This window comes from Mugil cephalus, chromosome 11 (assembly GCF_022458985.1).
Source record: "Mugil cephalus isolate CIBA_MC_2020 chromosome 11, CIBA_Mcephalus_1.1, whole genome shotgun sequence".
NCBI classification, from domain to species: Eukaryota; Metazoa; Chordata; class Actinopteri; order Mugiliformes; family Mugilidae; genus Mugil; species Mugil cephalus.
This window is the reverse complement of record NC_061780.1, coordinates 16,296,006-16,314,984: the sequence shown is the minus strand read 5'-3', so window position 1 is coordinate 16,314,984 and position 18,979 is coordinate 16,296,006. Positions and strand designations below refer to the sequence as shown.

The following is an 18,979-nucleotide window of genomic DNA, read 5'->3' as shown; positions in this document are numbered from 1 at the left end:
CTTCCGAAGCTAGATGGCAGAAGAGCCCCACTGCAGCCGAGCCGAGCCGAGCCGAGCTTTGCGCCGTCATCATTCCGTCTTTGCATTGCAAATTGCCCAAGCCCATCGCTCCCAATAACGGCTCCGCTCGATCTCCAAAATGAAAATCAGAGTTATGGTGGGATTGCCTACCGGGCGAATTTCTTTCATCAGCTCTTCGGGACGGGATGCTGCCTGTCTGAGTCTCGCCTAACACCCCCACCCCTCCACCTCTCCTCTCCCGCACACGCATTGCACATGCTGTCATTAACGGAGTTCGTTTCTTTCTCGGGATTTACAGTCTTCCCATAAAAGACGTGCCTCCACCCCCTTCTCCCTTGCCTCCCACACCTCACTGTTCCCACTTCATGATTTGTTACCCACACATCAGCCAAATCATACTTACACAGGACGCGCTCTCCCTCCACTCTCTCACCACCACCACCACCACCACCTTTTCTCCCTCTCTCTCTCTCTCTCTCTCTCTCTCTGTCTGCCCCCTTCTCTCTCTCTCTCTCTCTCTCTCTCTCTCTCTCTCTCTCCCTCACTCACTCACTCTGCGTGGTTCAATTGCAGATCGATAAAGGGAGCATTCAGATTGTAGGCTAGACTCCTGTCCGTCCTCAGCCGGTTTACAGACATTAAACAGGAAAAGATGTTGAGCAGCAGATGCAAGAGCGCGCCAACAGAGACCCTCACACTTGATGTCCCCCTCAGCAGAGATGGTTGAGCCCTCGTCCAGGTTGCTGTGGTCCTATCCTAAAATTCAGTCTTGCTCACTTCTCTCCTATCAGCTGACATAGCGCGGCGGGCGGCTCTGCCTGTTTCTCCTCTGAGAAGGGAATCCAGTTAAACCCCAGAGAAAGAGAAATTAGCCCCACAGCTTACATGTTTGAGTTGTGAACATGAAGGGGATTTACAGAGACGGATACTACGACGGATCTATTGAACTACGGGACGTTTTCAACAGGAGATGCGTTAGATGTGGCCGAAGGGACTTTGTCCAAGCCAGAACGATGAGGATTAGGACGGGAATTGTTTTTTGGAACCTCATCTTTTCACTGTTGTTCACTTGTGTGAAAGGTACGAGCCACTGCAGCAATTCTCTGTGTTTTCTCATGCGCTTAGTGTGCCTCGGTGTGTGTGCGTGCCCGCTTCCGTTCGTGCGTGCATGCGTGTGTGCGAGAAATCAAAAGCTTTAACGTTACAGACGTGCGCAAAATGGGCTGCTTTCTGGATGGAGTTTTAAGGCACGCATTTCAGCCGTTTGCGCTCAATGCAGGCTTTGACTGAGCCGCTCAATAGATATTCTTGCGGTAGCCTACGCTTCTTCTAATAGCCTACGTGAGCTGCTTTGCTTAGTAGGCTAACTAGTGAATTGTTGAGTGTATGCACTGCAAATCTCCTACAGGATGTTGAGAGATTCTTATTTGTTTAGATAAGATTCCCTCTTTTTCTAGGTCGAGTTTTACAAGTGTTAATGTGTTTTTTTTCCCCCTCTTGTTTTTGCATCAAGCCATTTTCTCACCACAGATATGACCGAAGCCCTTTAGGGGCCGAGGTAATAAGTGGGGTAGAACCAATTATGTGACTGGTGTTTATCGGACTTGCCAGTGCAGGCAGGTGTAAGGTGGGCTGCTTAGCATTCTAGTGGCTCTTCCTCAAGGTCTGCCTATGTTTGAACGAAGCTGGTGAGGTAACCGCTAGTTCCATTTCCTTGCAGACTGTGCAACCCATTAATTACTTCAGACTAATGAACATTTGTGTAGACTGAAATGCCACTTTTCAGTTTTTGGACTGTAGATTCTCCTCCTTTAAGACTATATGGAAACAAAATTCCTAGACATGCACTACTTAACTGTCTGGGCCCTGTGTTTTTTTTTTTAATTATTTTTTTTTTTATCATTATTATTGCATAACACATCAACATCACATTATCTACATAGTAGAGTTTCTTTAATCTCAGTCAGTCAAAGCAATTGTTGCTTATTTCCCTGAACTGCAATTAACATGCCTGCAACCACTGTCGAGTAACGTTTCAAACAGCATTTAATGAAAACAAACAAAAATCAATATTTAGTTTTCTTCCTATGTCAGTTGCGTGTTGATAGAGCATGGGCGCCTCTGGTTTTGTGTTAACATTTAGCTGAAATTACACCCAAAGAAAAGAAAATCAAATCCCAGTGCTCGCAGCTGTTTTGCGTATGTTTTGTCTGTGCGTGATTGCAATGGTTACATATCTGTTGAATGCATGTGTTGAATGGACGTGTTTATGAATATGGGCACTCGCAGGTATCAATTTACATGCAGATCGTTCGCCCCGTGAGTAATTCTCATGTCTGACTACTGGGGGTGGATGAAATGTGCAGCATGTAGAGTAGCAGCGCCCACCAAGAATGAGCCAAGTCGTGTCGAGCGGAGTCGGGCACAGTGCTGTTTCATCACCACCCACATTGTGGCAATGTCAGACCTTGAGGCCACTGCCAATCCTCCTAGTTCTGTTACTTATTAGGGAGCCAGCCAGCCAGGAATTGGGGAGGGAGGGAGGAAAGGAAGGGGAGGAGGAGAAGGCCTGGGTCTTCTTTTGGAAAGGAATAGAGGAAATAGTGACATAGGGCAATGTGGGGAGGAAGAGCCGTGGAACAGCTGTTGTTCTTCCGCTCTGACAGTTGACATGTGTTTGGAGAAGTAAAAAGATATTGACTAGATCTGGTGTGTGACTCACTTCTGCTGCTAAGATAATGATGCCATAAAAAAAAAAGAAGCAGACATTGTGCAACAGCACATTTCTAGAGGTTCTTCAATTAGATCATTTTTGAGCCAGGATCTCTCACTGGGCAGTGGTTCTCAGTTCCCAAAGTCTTCTCCATCATCTGTCTGACTCTTGGCACTGGAAAGGAAACAGCATGAAGTTTAGTGAAATCTAGAGCAAGGTTTGAAAAAAAAAATGTCATTGCAGGAGGCCACTACCAAAAAGCAAACAAACAAACAAACAATAAAAACCTGGACATCCACTCCAACTATGTTTCAACTCATCCTCGGGGAACTCATAAAACTGCTTGACACAGGCACAAATTTAGGAAGCTAAAGTGCAGGCGCTGGATTTTTTTTAAGAGCAAAATGAGCAAAAAAGCAAAAAATACCTGGGTCAAGCACAAATTGAATTCCTTTGCACAATGAGCAGTCTATGTACTCTATCTTCTGTTGAGTACGAGAGCTGTTTGTCCTATTTTCCTCATGACAGTCGCACTGCATTCATCGATCGGCGGACGATCAATCACCTTCACAATAATGAGATGGTCACAAACCTGAGAGCACCGTACTCCTACGGCGAATGCTTATGGAAGCAATAGATACCGTCATGTGAGGGATTAAGGATGTTCTCAAAATGAAGAAGTTCCAGATTGGCATTTTGGCCAAAGCTTCACGCATCTCCACAAGTTTATTGTTATTACGCTTAGTGAAACAGATGGGTGCTATTTAACTTTATGTATGCTTCTATGGATGAAAACAAATTTGGATGGCGCTTTGCATATCAAAGTCTACTCAGATTTTCAATTGCTGTCATTTGGGACTTCATGGGGAAAGGAGGATGGAGTTGATCATCATGTGAAGTTGAAGAGACACCACAGGGGAGCACAAACAGAGCGGGCAGGCTCTGTTTCTCCCACCACATTTACACGTCAAACGACAGTCAACGGTTAATAATAGTGAGCAGATTGTTGGAAAATCTGCTGTGGCCCACCACTTCTGTGTTTCTGTGATTACATTGTGTTTCTCGTATTTACTTCTTGCTTCCATACGTGTTAATATGTGTTAGGTTGTTAACTCAGTACCAGGCAATAACTAATTGCTGATAATCAGGTGGGTTCTGCACAAACTGTAATCTGGCCACTGAGCCCTTGATGAAGACTTTATCTCAATGTGATTATGTAAACAGGCTGGAAAGGCTGCTGGGGCTAATCAGGATTACAATTTGTCTGTGTAATTATATTCTATCTACGGGGAATGCAGGACGTTATCCCGCTGCCCCAAAGGTTCTTGATCTCCTAAAGAGAAGTAGAAGAAGAACCAAAGTACCAGTGGACAGTCTCAGGAAGAAACCTCTCGATTCAACAGGAACTGTTTTGAATTTGAAACAGAACCAGTTTAGTTTCCTGTACTCCTAATATTGGTTTCAGGGCTAGTGTCTCAGTGGATAGTCCTAGTCGTACACCAAAGCTCTACTTAGCTCACCCACTGCTCCTGCGCCTTTGGCTTTAGACCTGGGTCAAACTCTTAGATGTTGCTGACAGCTCCCGGTGAAGGTTAGATGTGGTGTGGTGGTTTCTGATTATGTCCATTTTAATATAAACGGGACTCTTGGGGGAAAGAAATGGCAATATCTTGTCTTCAGGAAGAAGAATATATCTCAGTTTGTTGAGATTAAATGTAATAAGTTGAGAAGCGGTTTCTCCCAGAGACTAGGATACACATCCAAGCTAGACTGTCTCCTACACCTCAGGTGCAATCTTTTGTAGAGGGGATTAAAGTCTGTTAACTGTCTGGTAGCATATACTGGTAAAAATGTGTGCTTTTATTTGACTTTAGTCATGCACTGGTTAAAATGTGGTCAAATCTAGAAAAAAAAAAATAATTAGCTTACTAACAGTACAATTTAGGCATTTACTTTACTTAATGTAAGATTTCAATCATAAATTATAGATAGATAGATAGATAGATAGATAGATAGATAGATAGATAGATAGATAGATAGATAGATAGATAGATAGATAGATAGATAGATAGATAGATGGATAGATAGATAATTTAATATAGTTTCCTATGTGGTAAGACACTTACTAATTTCTTTTGTTCACACCATGTTATAGTTTCAGTATTATTGCCTTTATAAGCTGTAGCCGTACCTTCATGTATCTTCCTCCACGGTGCCCACTGCTGCTCTTGTTTGTTTCTGTGGCTGTCGACCAGGCTTTTGATATGTGACAGAAGAGCGGGCAGGCCGAAGCATGGCCGGGGAAACCAAGTGGGGTGATCTGAAGGTATCCGAGGAAGGAGGCTGCTTGGTGGATGTTGTTGTGATTCAGTAGCGTATTTCAACAACAGTTAAGATGATGGATGAGAATATCTCAATAGATACCTGTTTAGACTCTTGGCTAAAACCATTTCATAGTTGAGGTGGAAGCACAGGGAGCTGTATGCTCAATTCACTTGGGAAATTCGGCTGGAAGGTAGAACAGGAAATCTTTTCTGTGAGGAATAGAGTTACACAAAGTGTTATAACGTTTGTGATTTTCATGTAAGAAAAAAATATTCAGGCTTCTGCTTTGCATCCTAAAGAAAAACATGCATTAATTATTCGTCTGATTTCAGGGCTCCATGCTGTGTATATTAGCCTTTCAACCAGGCATTTCTCAGTTGCAGCTCTTAAAGCAGTTGGTCGTCCATTACTGTACGTGCGGTAAAGTGTGCTAGAAACCAAACCTACAATGTTTTGTTAACTCATTTCAGTGCAGCTTTGCACAACCAAGATTTAGTTTCCCTTTGGTCCAGCACCTGCGGATATATTTAGATCTTTTTTGTTCCATTTTCAAAGGTTTAATTTTGGTCAAAGGGCATTAGCAAGGACATGCAATACAAAAAAGGTGAACATGACACAGCCGCTATCATCTAACTGCAGATAATAGACCAGCAGTGACAGCAAATTTAGACCTGTACTTCTAAACCAACCTGTGGAATCTGAAAGCAATGACGAATCACCTGCAGTCTTTTAATCATCTGTTGTGTGTGTGTGTGTGGCCTGCAAAAATGTAAAAGCATACAGCAATCAAAGCAAAACAAGGGGGTATGATACAAAAGGCCAAAAGACTGTTAGCCATGTAGGTAATGATAGCGCTGGAGTTGACATGAAAACCTCATTCCCATAATGTCTTTTTCATTTTTTTGTTTTGTTTTGTGTTCCATTATAGATCCCTCCAAGGGATATTCTTTCTTTGCATTTAAGCTATCCAGCACCCGGGGGAGCAGTGTGGGGCTTACGCACTGCTCAAGGCAATTCAACCATGAACTTAGGGGGATGCAAACTTGTGACTTTACCCCTACACCAAAAGCTTAGTGATTCTAAATTGGCTGTAGGTGCTCATGTGAGTGTGAATGGCTGTTTGTGTCTCTGTTGTGACTGGCAACCGGTCTGTGAAGACGCCTCCCGCCCAGCGACAGCTCAGTGAAGTGATGATGAAATCATGTGATGGACAGGAAATAATAAGGAATTAATAAGCAGCTGTAATACTGACGACTTGGATGGCTGTTTTTAAAATAAATAGTCACCCGTTACTTTATTTATTTTACCAAGGAGATGTTACATACGCGCAAACACACACAGACTCGGCTGCCTGCAGGTGGAGAAAGCGTATAAACTGCAGCAGCTATCGCATTTTTGTGCACGGCCTGACCACCGCGTCTAAATCTGCAGGTTTAAGCTGCAGTCAGGATTGTTTTTCTTTCCTGGAGGGGCCGCAGGTTTGCATGTGTACAACCGGACTAACATATTCAGGAGAGTAACCAACCTATTAAATATTAACGAGGTGGTTTGTGCGCTTGTGATTACAGTTTCAAGCAAGTCGGAAGATGTGCTTTGCACCTTAAGAACATGCCTCCACTGTGTGGACAAGTCTTTAGCTGGAAAAGGATGTTTACCAAAAAACGGCTGAGTACTGCTTTAGCCTCTGTAGCTGTCTTCAGATAATAATAATAATAATAAAAAAAAAGAGAGATCCTTCATCTCTGCTTCTTCACTTCTCTCTTTTCAGGGAAAATGAAGTGTAAACAAGGGAAAACAAGCGTTGATCTCATTGTTTGTTTGGAGATTGGAGGCGAGAGAGACGGGCAACCTATTAGCTGCGTTGTTGGCTAACAGCTTTGTGGTGTACAGCAGCTCTCACAGTGGTGGTCTGGCATCAGGTACAACGTGGCTCAGTAGCACTTCGAGAAGATATTGGTGTCTAGCCACGTGTACTGTTTCTGTCTGGAGGTGGCTAAAGCACCAGTGACACGCTGATGTTGGGAAACAGTTATTATACCGCACAGACACACAACCTCTGTCATTTCCTCGTGCGACGGTGTGCGCGTGCTTGGCAGTGTATTTGATTTTAGTATTTCTCACCTCACTGGTTGGCAATTTAAAACCACCAAATGGAATATTTCAGAGCCTTTTTCCAAATTGCAGTGACACACTCATGAGGTAATAGTCATTCGCAAGAAAGCCTCTTTTCAGTTTTTGTTGTACCGAGCCCATTTCCCATTCATCGAGCATGCAGACAAGCATATAGAAGTGTTGCGATTATGCACATTCTATCAGTACGAATTGTGAAGGCGTGGCACAGCCATGCAGATAAATTCCTTCTCTTTGGCTACATCAATTTAAGAGCTCTGTGCATGAAGTTTGCCGTCTCACCTTTAGCAGCCATCACTTATTTTCCTCCTGGTTTTGCTGATGAAAAATCATCATTTTTTCCCCTCCACATTTCATGTCTCAGAGCACAGTTTGTCATACACATCAAAGTTTCTGCATTTAATACGACCAAAGGGCTTCCTATTATAGCTTCTAAGTGCTGCAGTAGCTCGGATTTGAAAGGGTGCAGACCCCCGAGATTAATGGTCAGAACACATGACAACAAATGAGCAACATTTTCTCTCTCTCTCTCTTCTCCTTCTCTTTGTTCTAATCAAATGTCATCCTCATTGAAAACATAAAGTATGTTTTTCATTTGTATGCATATGAAAAGCTGCCCTCATTTATCTTTGAAATACAGGACTTAATAAAATCAATACTCTGCATCAACCATGACTCTTTTTTTTTTTTTTTTCTCTCTACCTGGTGTTTCGTGTGAAGAAACCAGAGCGAAACAGGGGCTTTGAAGCAACTGGAGTCAAACAGGGTGTTTCTTGACCTTTGTTTTGCTTGGTAAGGGCTCCATCTCTACAGTCATTGCTCTGCAACTGGGCATCGCTGATGGATATCTCTATATTGGCTGAGTCACCTCTGAGGTCAGGTGCAAATCGATGCAGTTTTGTTTGTACTTTAACTTTAATGGCTAGGAGTGGTGCCGTTGCATTTCCTCTCTTTTTTTCTTCTACTTTTTTTTTTTTTTTTGATAGGCCATCATCGTGAATGGTGATAAAATGCCGTTCCGAACAACAGGTGTCCTTGACTGAGCGCAGACTACAGTCATTCGTGAAAAAAATAGGATGTCAAACAGAGAGAAAATAACGCATGGCAAAAATAAGTCTGAAAGGACGGATCTTGGAAGCACATGAGCTCGGTGGGCTTGTGGATATCAGGCTTTAGATTTGTTTGAGGAAAGATTCTGTAATGTATGAAGGCAAAACGACGCTGAAGCATAAATCGATGGTAGTCCGAGACATGTTCAAAGCAAGGTTCACAACTTTTAAAGGTCTGAAATTACACATGTTATTATTATTTTATGTGTGTTCACTCCACACCATTTGTATTTGACCACGTATTTGACATTAAATCCTGTCTTTTTTTTATCCTGATACAATCACTCTTGATTTCTTTCATTTTCATTATTTGTTAGACACAGTACTGAAGTGGTACTGCAGTAAGATGTCAAAACTAGTTCGAACTAGTTTATCGCTACAAAGTTGAGGACTTCAGGAAGTAATTACTTACTGCATTTCAGCATTAACCCAGCGCTTACAATGTACACTTAGCTTATGGGGTACACCTAGCAAAACTGATGCACTCTAATACAACAGTAACTCTAATAAATCCCCTTTTGTAGTTTTTATAATGTTCTGTTTATGTAGAAGCAATTTAATAGAGGCGGCGACTGTATGATCGCTCTGGTTTGATGCAGTTTTGTGGTGCTGTTAAGTTGTATTGAATTACACACACGTTTGGGTTATTGGTTGTATTACTTAGCGTAGACTCAGTGAATAAAACGCGATGGTAAAAATAATAGAAACATGTGTCAGAGCAGCACAACGCCATTCAATGCTGCTGAAAGCTGCAATAAAGTGAACATGCAGATAAATCAGCAGTTTAAGCAAATGCGGAATATTGCATTTTTTATGGAGCCCAGATTTACTGCAGGACTTGCGTGTGAGCGTGCATTAGTTTTAGCTCAGGGTCCCTAATAAAGTGGTAATTCAGTGTGTAATAAACACGTTAAGTTAATGAATGTGCTGCAGAGGAGCTCGCAGTGAAAATCCTTTTTAAGGGTAAGAAATGTAATTGGGCTCAAAAAAATCGCGACTATGTCAGAGCTCAAAGAAAGATGGAACCAGTTCACCTCTCATCTGTGGTTGTGTGTCTCTGTTCCTGACACATGCACACACTGGCTGCAATAACTGGGTACACGGGGAGAAATGTAAGTTGCTTTGGTTCAAAGAATCTGGCCGGGCCTTTGCCACTGCAGATTTTCAAAGTGTGGTCCCTTGACAATGTCCGCTGGACTTTTAGCCCTGCAGTAGATGGCCTCCTGGTGCTTTTACTCCGCACTCCGTGGCATCATTTCGACTTGTTTTTAATGAAAGAAGGACTTACAAGTAAAGTTGCCACTGTGAAATATTTAGTTCCCAACTTGAATGCTACTTTGAGGATAATATTAATAATAATCATTTTCATCAGCTTCTTTGGAAGGAACTTACTCTGGCTTATGCCAGAGGGGGCGCTGCAACTGTTCTTTAACTGCCAGAACCTTTAATGGCATTAATTAGGTCAGAAAAACATTAATTTTAATATTACATGGATTACCGGAGTTAGATTAACTTATCTTACAAGGTCTGGGAGGGCAATAGACAAGCAATAAAATACAAACACAGTAAAATGGACAGCAGATAAAGGGAATATACTTCAAGGGCAACACAGCAAATTGAACACAATATATTTTCCAAACTAAGTGGGGCAGTGTTTCATCTAAATTCAACTGCTAGACTGCAGGGAGAGGGGAAGAAATGACCTGCAGTGAAATCTTCTCTGTGGGATCTTGAAACAACCGTGATTGGTTATTTTCGAGACCTATTTAATGATGGTCTGTTCAAATTATAGTCCAGCTCTCATATATATATCGGCAATCATCCTTTACCCAGTGGTCTGTTTGTCACTCATAATAATTTGGACAGCAGTTAATAATTGCTCATCCCATCTCCTGCTGCACATAATTACTCTTTATGGCCCAGTACAAATAATCATTCGTGGTGCAGGACAACATATTAGCTGTTTGCCTGTTCAGCGTGCACCTCTCCTTTTATCCATCAGTCGATGTACTGGAAAACCTAAATGTTGCCTTTTATTTCCTCCCCAGCTTTAAGTAATCAGTTTAACCTGAAACAACCCGCTCAGGCCTTGAAATAATAAGATGCCTTCTGCAGTGTATTTGCCATCCACAATGCACTGCGATTCATTAACTGAGGGAGCTGTGGTTAGAAAGGCGGCTTGGGACTGAAGGGTCACAGGTGCACATACCTCCTTGTCAATGGCTGAGGAGCCTCGAGCGAGCACCTAACCCCTGAGTGCTTCACAGGTGGCGACCCTCTGCTCTGAGTAGACGCACTACGGTGTGAGAAAGAATTTCCCCATGTGGGATCCATAACGGAATAATAATAATAATTATTATTATAACAAATTTCGCCCCAAATCTCTGTGTCTTCTGCAGGAAGGGAGATCACATTCAGTAGTTTTACGGAGTAATTATAGATGCACTTTTATGGATGTGAGCACACACATTTGCAAGTCTGATTGACAAACTTCTTCTCATCAGAAATCTCATCAGAGTGGAAGATAACTGTCGTCCTCCTGGCTGCGATTGCGCACAGCATCACTCTCTGGTATTACACATAAAGGTGTGGTAAAATATTATTTGTCGGAGTGTCCAAAAGGCCAGGGGTAACTGTAACTATGCGGAGAACAGCTGGGGCCGTTCTCGAGCCGGGCTGTCTGTCAGGCTGCCCGCCGAGGCTCCTCGTTCCTGCCAGACTCGTACGTTACGATGCTGATTCATATTTCTCAACCATATTTTCTCGACTGAGCAATCACAGCGTGTTGTTAATTTGGTTTCTCATCACAGTTTATGGGCTCTGCTGCCGAGTGGCGCTAACACGGGGTCGGGGGAAAACTCTGGGGACCGCTTCTCACATCTGAAGTGATGATGGAGGTCGGAGCAGGCTACTGAGCGGTGAATTCAAAGAAGACATACTGTAGGACTAAGTGATAAATGGATTTATTGCGAGTCCTCTCTCCCGTACATAGGAGCATATGTTGGTGTCGCGTTTTCCTTTGAAGTAACAAGATGAATGTTTACAGTGTTCTTTTTATAGATGCAGCTTTCATGGAGCTGATAGTGCTTAACATATTACAAGCCTGTGTACTTCAGAGCATCGAGACGGGATTGTAGTACATAATGAATAGCTTATGGAAAAAAAAAAGAAGAACAAGGAAGGCAAGAGATATGAGAGGGCGAGAGGTAGAATTGTAGAGCGGGGAGGGAGAGGGGGACAAAGAAAGATTTAGGGAGCGATTGGCTCAAGTGGCAACGAATTGAAAGGGTGAGTGAACCAGACAGAGGGTGAGGAAAGAGGCCGAGGGAGACGCAGAGAAGGAAAATAGACATGGTGTGAGAAAGTTGCGAGAGTTGTGCGAGGGGTAACGAAGGCTGAAAGCCATGCACAGACCTGAGGAGGGGTAGGTGGGAGAGTGAGAGAGAGAGAGGCACAAACAAGGAAATAAATGTCTCGACCATGCGCGTCTGTTCTGTCATCCCCAGTATTTCAGAACAATCAGCCACGGAAACGCAGCTCAGCAGTTCATAAAAACAGAAATACCCTGAACAGTGAACACAACGCCAGTCTTTGAAAGCTGGACAAACTGTGCCGTAATTACTACGCATGAGATATAAAAGGAGCGTCAACTAAAACGCTTGATTTTAAACTGTGTCAATCTAATTGCTGCATGCGATGTTTCCACCAGCATTGCCTCATGTTTATGTTAACTGCACTTAAACTGTGTGTTGACCTTGCCCCAACTGAAGTGTAGCTTTCTTGATTCGCGCTCATGGTTATGTAGCAGTGATTAAAATTGCATGTTTCTGGTTTCATACATTTTTTACTGTTTTAAGGCTCGTACTCGTGCGACAGACATCACATAAGCTGTTAGCAGGCTGGCAATCGTTCTACAAAATTCAGAGAGGGCACTCCAGTGATTTAGTAATGTCATCCACACAAGGCAAAAGGTCAGAATCAGAGCAACCGAGAGCAATGAGATCCAGTTCCACAAGGTCCAGTCCAGTTGGGACCTGAATTTATGGTAATACTTCCTGCAAACACCTATAGACACAGGAAATTCCATCGCTTCCGTTGGGCCACCATTACTATAAATATGTAGACTGTAATCAGTGACGAGAGACAAATATTTTTGTCCCATTGCAGCAGTTATTTCGTTGTGTGTCACATGGGTTTTGCCTCTGTCCCAAGCCGTTGGGAGTAAAGTCTATTCTCTCAGATGAAAGAATCAGTCACATTTGTAAATGCAGAACTATTTATTTTTTTCAAACAAGTAAATGTGGTGGAAATGAATCTTGTTCGATACATTATTGTGTCTCCCTAGCACTCTTCTGCAAGGTTTGCAGATTTATTGCATCTATTTTGCCCCTTGTTGTCTTGTTCAAACCAGGCACCAGCCAGTCTAGAGTTAACCAAACTATAATCCAATTTTAAGCCAATGTCAGCTCACATTCGCTCAAGCCGACTAATTTTTGTAACACAACAGATGGCTGTTGCTGTAACACAGGAGGTTTTAGAACCCACCTAAGATAACAGTTTAAGCTAATGACCGGGTAAGCTATTGTAGAAAATGCAAAGGCACAATTAGAACACAACGCCATTGGGAAAATGAACATTTTGGTGTGGTGGTTAGTACTGATGTCTCACAGCGGGAGGGTCTGCGTTCAAATTCGACCTCTCTGTGTGGAGTTTCCATGTTCTCCCTGTGTGTGCATGGGGTTTCTTCGATTTCCTCCCATCTTCCAAAGGAAGTTACCAAAGGAAGGAAGGTTACCTTATGTTAACTGATGATTCTAAATAGGACAGGTGTGGTGGGAGTATGAATGTTTGTCTGTCCCCTGTGTTAGCCCGGCAACAGACTGGAGACCGGTCCAGGGTGTTCCCCGCCTCTCGCCCAGTGACAGCTGGGATAGACTCCAGCTGCCCCAGTCCCCACGAGGACATACGGTTATAGCAGATGAGATGAGATGAGATATAAAATTAGTTTGAGAAAACTGTATACGACTAAACTGCATTATTATTAACTTTAACACCCACCTCTACCATATCCAAAATGCCAGACAAGTCATCATAAGAACTAACCATGTAACCATGAACACAGATCTTACTGAAGATTTCCACTTCCACAATGTTGAGGGTATGTACGTACTGTATGCGTATATATGCAGCACACATTGCCGCCTTAAAGGAATTCAGAATTCTCTACATTTCTACATAAAATGGTTCAAAAGATCAAAGGATTCGTCCTGAAAGTAGACAAAGAAAATAGGATTCACTGCTCTTAAGTGTTTTCTCTCTCCCTCTGAATAATCCTGTCACATGGCTTGTAAAGATTCTCAGGTGTCGAGGTCATTGTGGACATTGTTTTGACTTTCACATGAAGATTGAAGGAGTGAATTATTATTATTGTTCGCTTTTGTTTGGTACAGACCAAACTGAATTTTGATAAAAATGTACTCATGTATGTCATATAACATGGAGGATGACAAATCACACACCTGATACATGTGTTGAGCTAGTCATTTCTGCCCTCGTTATTATCTAATCCCCCCATTTGACTGAAGTGAATTAAATCTAAGCTAGGGCTAAAGTGCTAAAGCACAACTGCAGGTGTGCTCACTTTCAGTAATGGACATGTATTCCTGAAATGTCTTTGTCTTTCTGAAATTACTTTGTTTTAAATGCTCTCATACAGTACATTGCTTTAAGTTGGAGATAAATAAAATATTTGTTTCAGAGGCATCTTTGCGTTGCTCTTCACATTAAGATTTTTAAAAAAATTCAAGAATGTGCAGCAATTTAACACTATCAAATGCCACGTTTCCACATTTTTCAGATCAGACCCTCAGCTTTGTTCGCTCATTGATGTGGGCTGTTCTGGTTATTACGGGGTTCCAGAGAGCACTTGAATGCACCCATAATGCACTGTGCCACAGGTTGGAGCATTTTGACTTGGTAGGCGATACATCAATAGTGCAAATTTACCGTGTTTGCTTGATGCTGGTGGAAATAATTGCAACTTAGACATGCACCAAACCTTAGCGGGGTTTTATTCCCGCTGCATTTAGAACCGAAGCTCATCACCAGACACAACATTATGTGTGAGATAGCTTGGGCATACTCTGTTTGCAAGTGTTTCTGTATGATGGTCGGGGCACTGGATACAGGAGGAGTCAAGTGGTGGTTGACGTTTCAGTTGATGAAGATCTACAATTCTGTCAGAAACCGTCGGTCGTGACCTCCTTTCTGTGGGTCAGGGCCTCTGTGAGAAAGGATTGGGGGGAAAAAAAAGAACTGCGTACATGCAATAACAGAGAGTTTCTTTTGTAAAAAATACAGCCAACTGCCAAATGAACCGACTTGACAAGAAGGAAATTGACTGTCACTTCGTTTCACAGCTTAACATTTTAACTGTTTGCTCACATCGGATCAGAAGCCAAACATATTACTGGGGGGGAAAAAAAACAACCGTCTATCTATTTAGAAGTCATTTAAGTTACGTAGCTACCAAGTGATCCGTGTGTTTTGCTTTTTTTTTTCTGTATTGCAGTGTGTGTGTGGCCAACACTATGCAAAACATCCTTTACCTACCGAGTGTGAAAAGCTAATTACACTAGGAGTAAATTGTGGGGGGTAAACCATGCATCTTAATTAAGTTTGCATTTCATTAGACAACATGGAAGACAGACTCGAATAAAAAAGGGCACTCTGACACAGTGTGTGCGGGAACACGGTCACGCAAGTGTTGGGGTGTGGATGTGTGCAGAGATTAGGTGAGAACATGTGTACTGTAAATGTTTATCTGATGTTTTATGTTTTTGTATGTGGCGCTAAACTGTGGCACACACAGTCATTTACATCAACACCACCAAGGTTGGCCGAGCGACCAGATTATCATAGTTTGACGGCGACGGTATAATGTTTAACCTAATATGTCAAGGATATTGATTTTCAGTATGCCAGTGCATTAAAGGGCAAATATTTATCTTGTGTGGGCTGACTGTGAGGTGTTTGTGGCACTAAAATGGAAGGACTCTGCGTGTTGCTTGTTTCAGGAGCTTTCTGACCCTCTGGAAAGAAATTTGAAAATTGTACTGGTGCATTACAAGCTTTTTTTGTTTGATAAGACACCGAAAAACATCCTCAGTTATGCATTTTTCTCCAATTATTACAGCAGTGGGTGTTGCAGCTTCTTCGTCTTTCTTCTTCTTCTTCTTCTGTTTAATTTGAGGCAGGACTGAAAATGTAAATGGAAAAACTTGACTTTCTGTCAGCAGGTTGCCAGATTTCCCTCACAGCTTCTGCCAGCTGAGAACAATGTGGATTTTCCAAACAATTTGTTCTCAGTTGAAGAAATATTACACCTGAAGCTTGCAGGGCGCATGTAGCTGTTATAATAGAACGCTACTCGCAATAGCATCTGAACCGGTCCGTTTTTTAAGCCGCACCGTTTACATATTGCTGATTGGATGCTTGCACGAGGCAAAGCTTACCAAAGTAAAATACATTTTCTGTGATGCCTACAGTTTACTCCCTGTTTTTCTGTGCTGTAACACATTACTTGGCTTTTCCTTTCAGCTCAGAGTGTCACACACATTCAGTGCATGCATTTGATATTGAATTGTTTGTTTTCTTTCTTTCCAGGTTTTATCCACACTTGTGGAGGCACTTTAAAAGGGAGGAATGGGACAATAGAAAGCCCCGGGTTTCCATATGGATATCCAAATGGAGCGAACTGTACCTGGGTGATTGTTGCGGAGGAGGGAAACAGGATTCATATAGTTTTTCAATCTTTTGCCGTGGAGGAGGAATATGACTTTTTATCTTTGTATGATGGACATCCACACCCGGCTAACTTCAGGACGAGGTAAGGAAGTCTTGCACGTTGATGGCTGGGTTTGAAGGGTGGTGGGCAGGGACGAAAATATGTGAAGGAGGAAAGCCTCCAGTGATCGCTTCTGACGGAAAGTTCATCTTTAATGTACACATAATAACGACTGCTTACTCCTGTCAGGGAGGTGTCAGGCAAGTCTCATGTGGAGTGAGAGGGAGCGTTGCGTGTCTGCTCCTTGCTGACACGTTTGCTTGTGGAGCTGAGCTGCCTCCTCAAAAGATTCCCATTGGGTTTTCGCACATGAAAAGCTAGTTTTATGTTTTGGTTTCAGCAGAGAGAGACGTACAAACGGATTTGTTGCACATTACACCGAAGCAGCCTTTACATGTAGCACATACATTTCTCTATTTAAGTGCAAAATTGAGGCCTCTTAAGAGGCAAATAAATTGAAAGAATTTTCACAATGGTGTATATAAAAGTCAGAAAAAGCCGTTTCTTTCATAAAAATGTTCTTCAAATAGTCCTTATATTAAAAAAGGAAGGGAACCTGCCAGCCAGACAGCTGTACGCATTTCATTCTGACCGAGCATGCTGTGTTGGCTTCACTGATGCATGGGTCATCTCAGCAGCCACGATCGTTCACTGAAATGCTCCCCTGGAAGAGATAGAGGTAGAGAATAACATGAACATTAAACACACGGAGTGCTCCTTCATAACTTTACTCACAAAATGGGCAAACAACAGTTTTTTGGACTATCACAAAAAGCCTCAACTAATTTATTTATTTATTTTTACCTTTTTTTTTGTTGCCCTCTCGGTTTTTGTCTAAACAGAATGCTTTGGCCCTTCATGTGTCTAATTTTGACAGTAAGCCGTTCAGCTAAGCATAATTCAACCGATGAATGTAATAAAGGATATTTAGATGACAGCGTGCTGAACCCACATATAAGAGGGATTAATGTAGGACTGCTCAAAATAGACACGCATCTACAAAGGAAGACATGCAGAAGGTTCAGGTTTTAATAAACATATATTCTTAGTGTACGCCATCAATTTCTGAGGGAGACTTTTAAAGGATTTAGATGAATAACAAGGCTTTTTATTTAATGTATCAACAACTTGGTCTCAATCAAAACCCAGGTGTAAACCTAAACTAAATGGGCTCAAGTGTGTCCGTTTTCCAGTCAGTTGTCATTGACTGTAAATTTATATGTATTCCGTCGTTGAAAGGAAACTGTGATCACGAAAAAGAATCGCTGCAGAATTTGTAGAATGAACTATTTCCTGCATTCCTCACACAAACCCTGCTTTGAAGAGTGGATTTTAAAGAAAATGCCACAAAGGTCACATTTTCCTGGTCCAACCCAGTTTCTCTAAAATAAACCCACTCTTTATAGATCCGTTTGCTGTGTATTATGACAAGATTATCTCTCTGCTGAGATGATAGAAAAGTGTGGCTACGCACATCAGTTTTTAAACCTGTCAAAAGCTTCTTTCTTCTAAAAAAGACATCTGGTGTCTGATTATCCACTTGTATTCACAAGTATGCTCCATCAGAGGTAAAAGAGAGATCTAATGTTTCACTATGAAACACTGAGAAAGACAGTACCAAATGATTTCTCATCAGCTATTTACGGCATGTGCCTCTGCTTCAGTGGAAGTGGACCGAGGTCACATGCAATTGAGGATGTATGGAAAAGGGTGGAAATGAAGGGGAATAATTCAGGAGCTGAATCACTGTTGATACTTGAGCAGGTGATAGATACTTAAAAGATTATGTTGCATAATGCTGTTTTCAAGGTCGGCCTTATTAAAGAGAACCATGCCGCTTGACTATACATCACTTACCGATCTTACATATCTAAGTGTTGTCTAAGCGTCGTTGTCAGTCACAAAAAAAAAATCATGCTGCACAAGTAGATCTAGTAACAGCTTGGTTTAAATTTGTATGTTGTATATTAATAGCATTAAATGAAGTGATTCCTGTAAAATTAAGCAATATCAGTGTGATCACACAAATGTACTGAAGTTAATTTAACTTTCTTTTGATCCATTTTACTGTTTAACTTGACGCCTTCATGTCACAAGAGAAAAAAACAGAATTTCCCATTATTATTGAAGGCAGCACACCAACTGTTGTTTGTGGTGATGTGCGATACCGCTAGATTTGGTATCGATCCCATACCAAGTAAATACAGGGCCAGTATTGCCGAGACCGATATCGAACCTTTTCAGTAATTAAATTGGGCGCGAAATAAATCTCGAAAGTCTCTAAACCTCTGAATTAATTTTCATGACCTTTAAATATTTTGGTGTTTTGCCTTTTGAAAAAATCACAACAAATATATAAAAAAATCAAACAAATCATTTTTTGCAAGTAGCATGTATGTTTATTAAATACAGTACATTAAAAAACAAGACAGCATTTCTCCCCTGTGTGTTCTTTTCCATAAACATATGCGAGTTTGTTACCGTCATATCTTACATCCTTTTTACAAACAGGACAACTTGCCAAGTATCGATCTCATTACATTGGTATCGATTTATATAGATGCCAACGCTGGTATCGATATTATCAATATTTGGAGCGATCCGCCCACCACTCATTGATTGGGACACTACTGGCACCTGTGTGGAGAAAGGAGAGCGGTGACGCAGCTTCAATTTCACGTTTTGAGCAACTTTTGTAAGTTACACATTTGTTTTGCGAAGCATTTTTTTTTAAATGTTATAGTCACTTGGATGCATTTGTTTAGGCTGAAATGCAAAATGAGTTAATTTGCTCACAGTAAAGTAAAGTTTGCTAGCTCTGGTTGACGTGACGGC

At 41.8% G+C, this 18,979-nt stretch overlaps 1 protein-coding gene across 5 annotated transcripts in view; it reads left to right on the top strand.

Moving 5' to 3' along the window:
- The first annotated feature begins 646 nt into the window (after positions 1-646).
- Positions 647-18,979, top strand: part of LOC125016588 (CUB and sushi domain-containing protein 3-like) — a 211,037-nt gene continuing 192,704 nt past the window's right edge. For all 5 annotated transcript variants that reach the window (XM_047599156.1, XM_047599152.1, XM_047599153.1 and 2 more), the window contains exons 1-2: positions 647-1,101; positions 15,964-16,186. In XM_047599156.1, the coding sequence (XP_047455112.1) occupies positions 924-1,101; positions 15,964-16,186 (401 nt within the window). In that variant the 5' untranslated portion in view covers positions 647-923. The remainder of the gene's footprint in view (positions 1,102-15,963; positions 16,187-18,979) is intronic.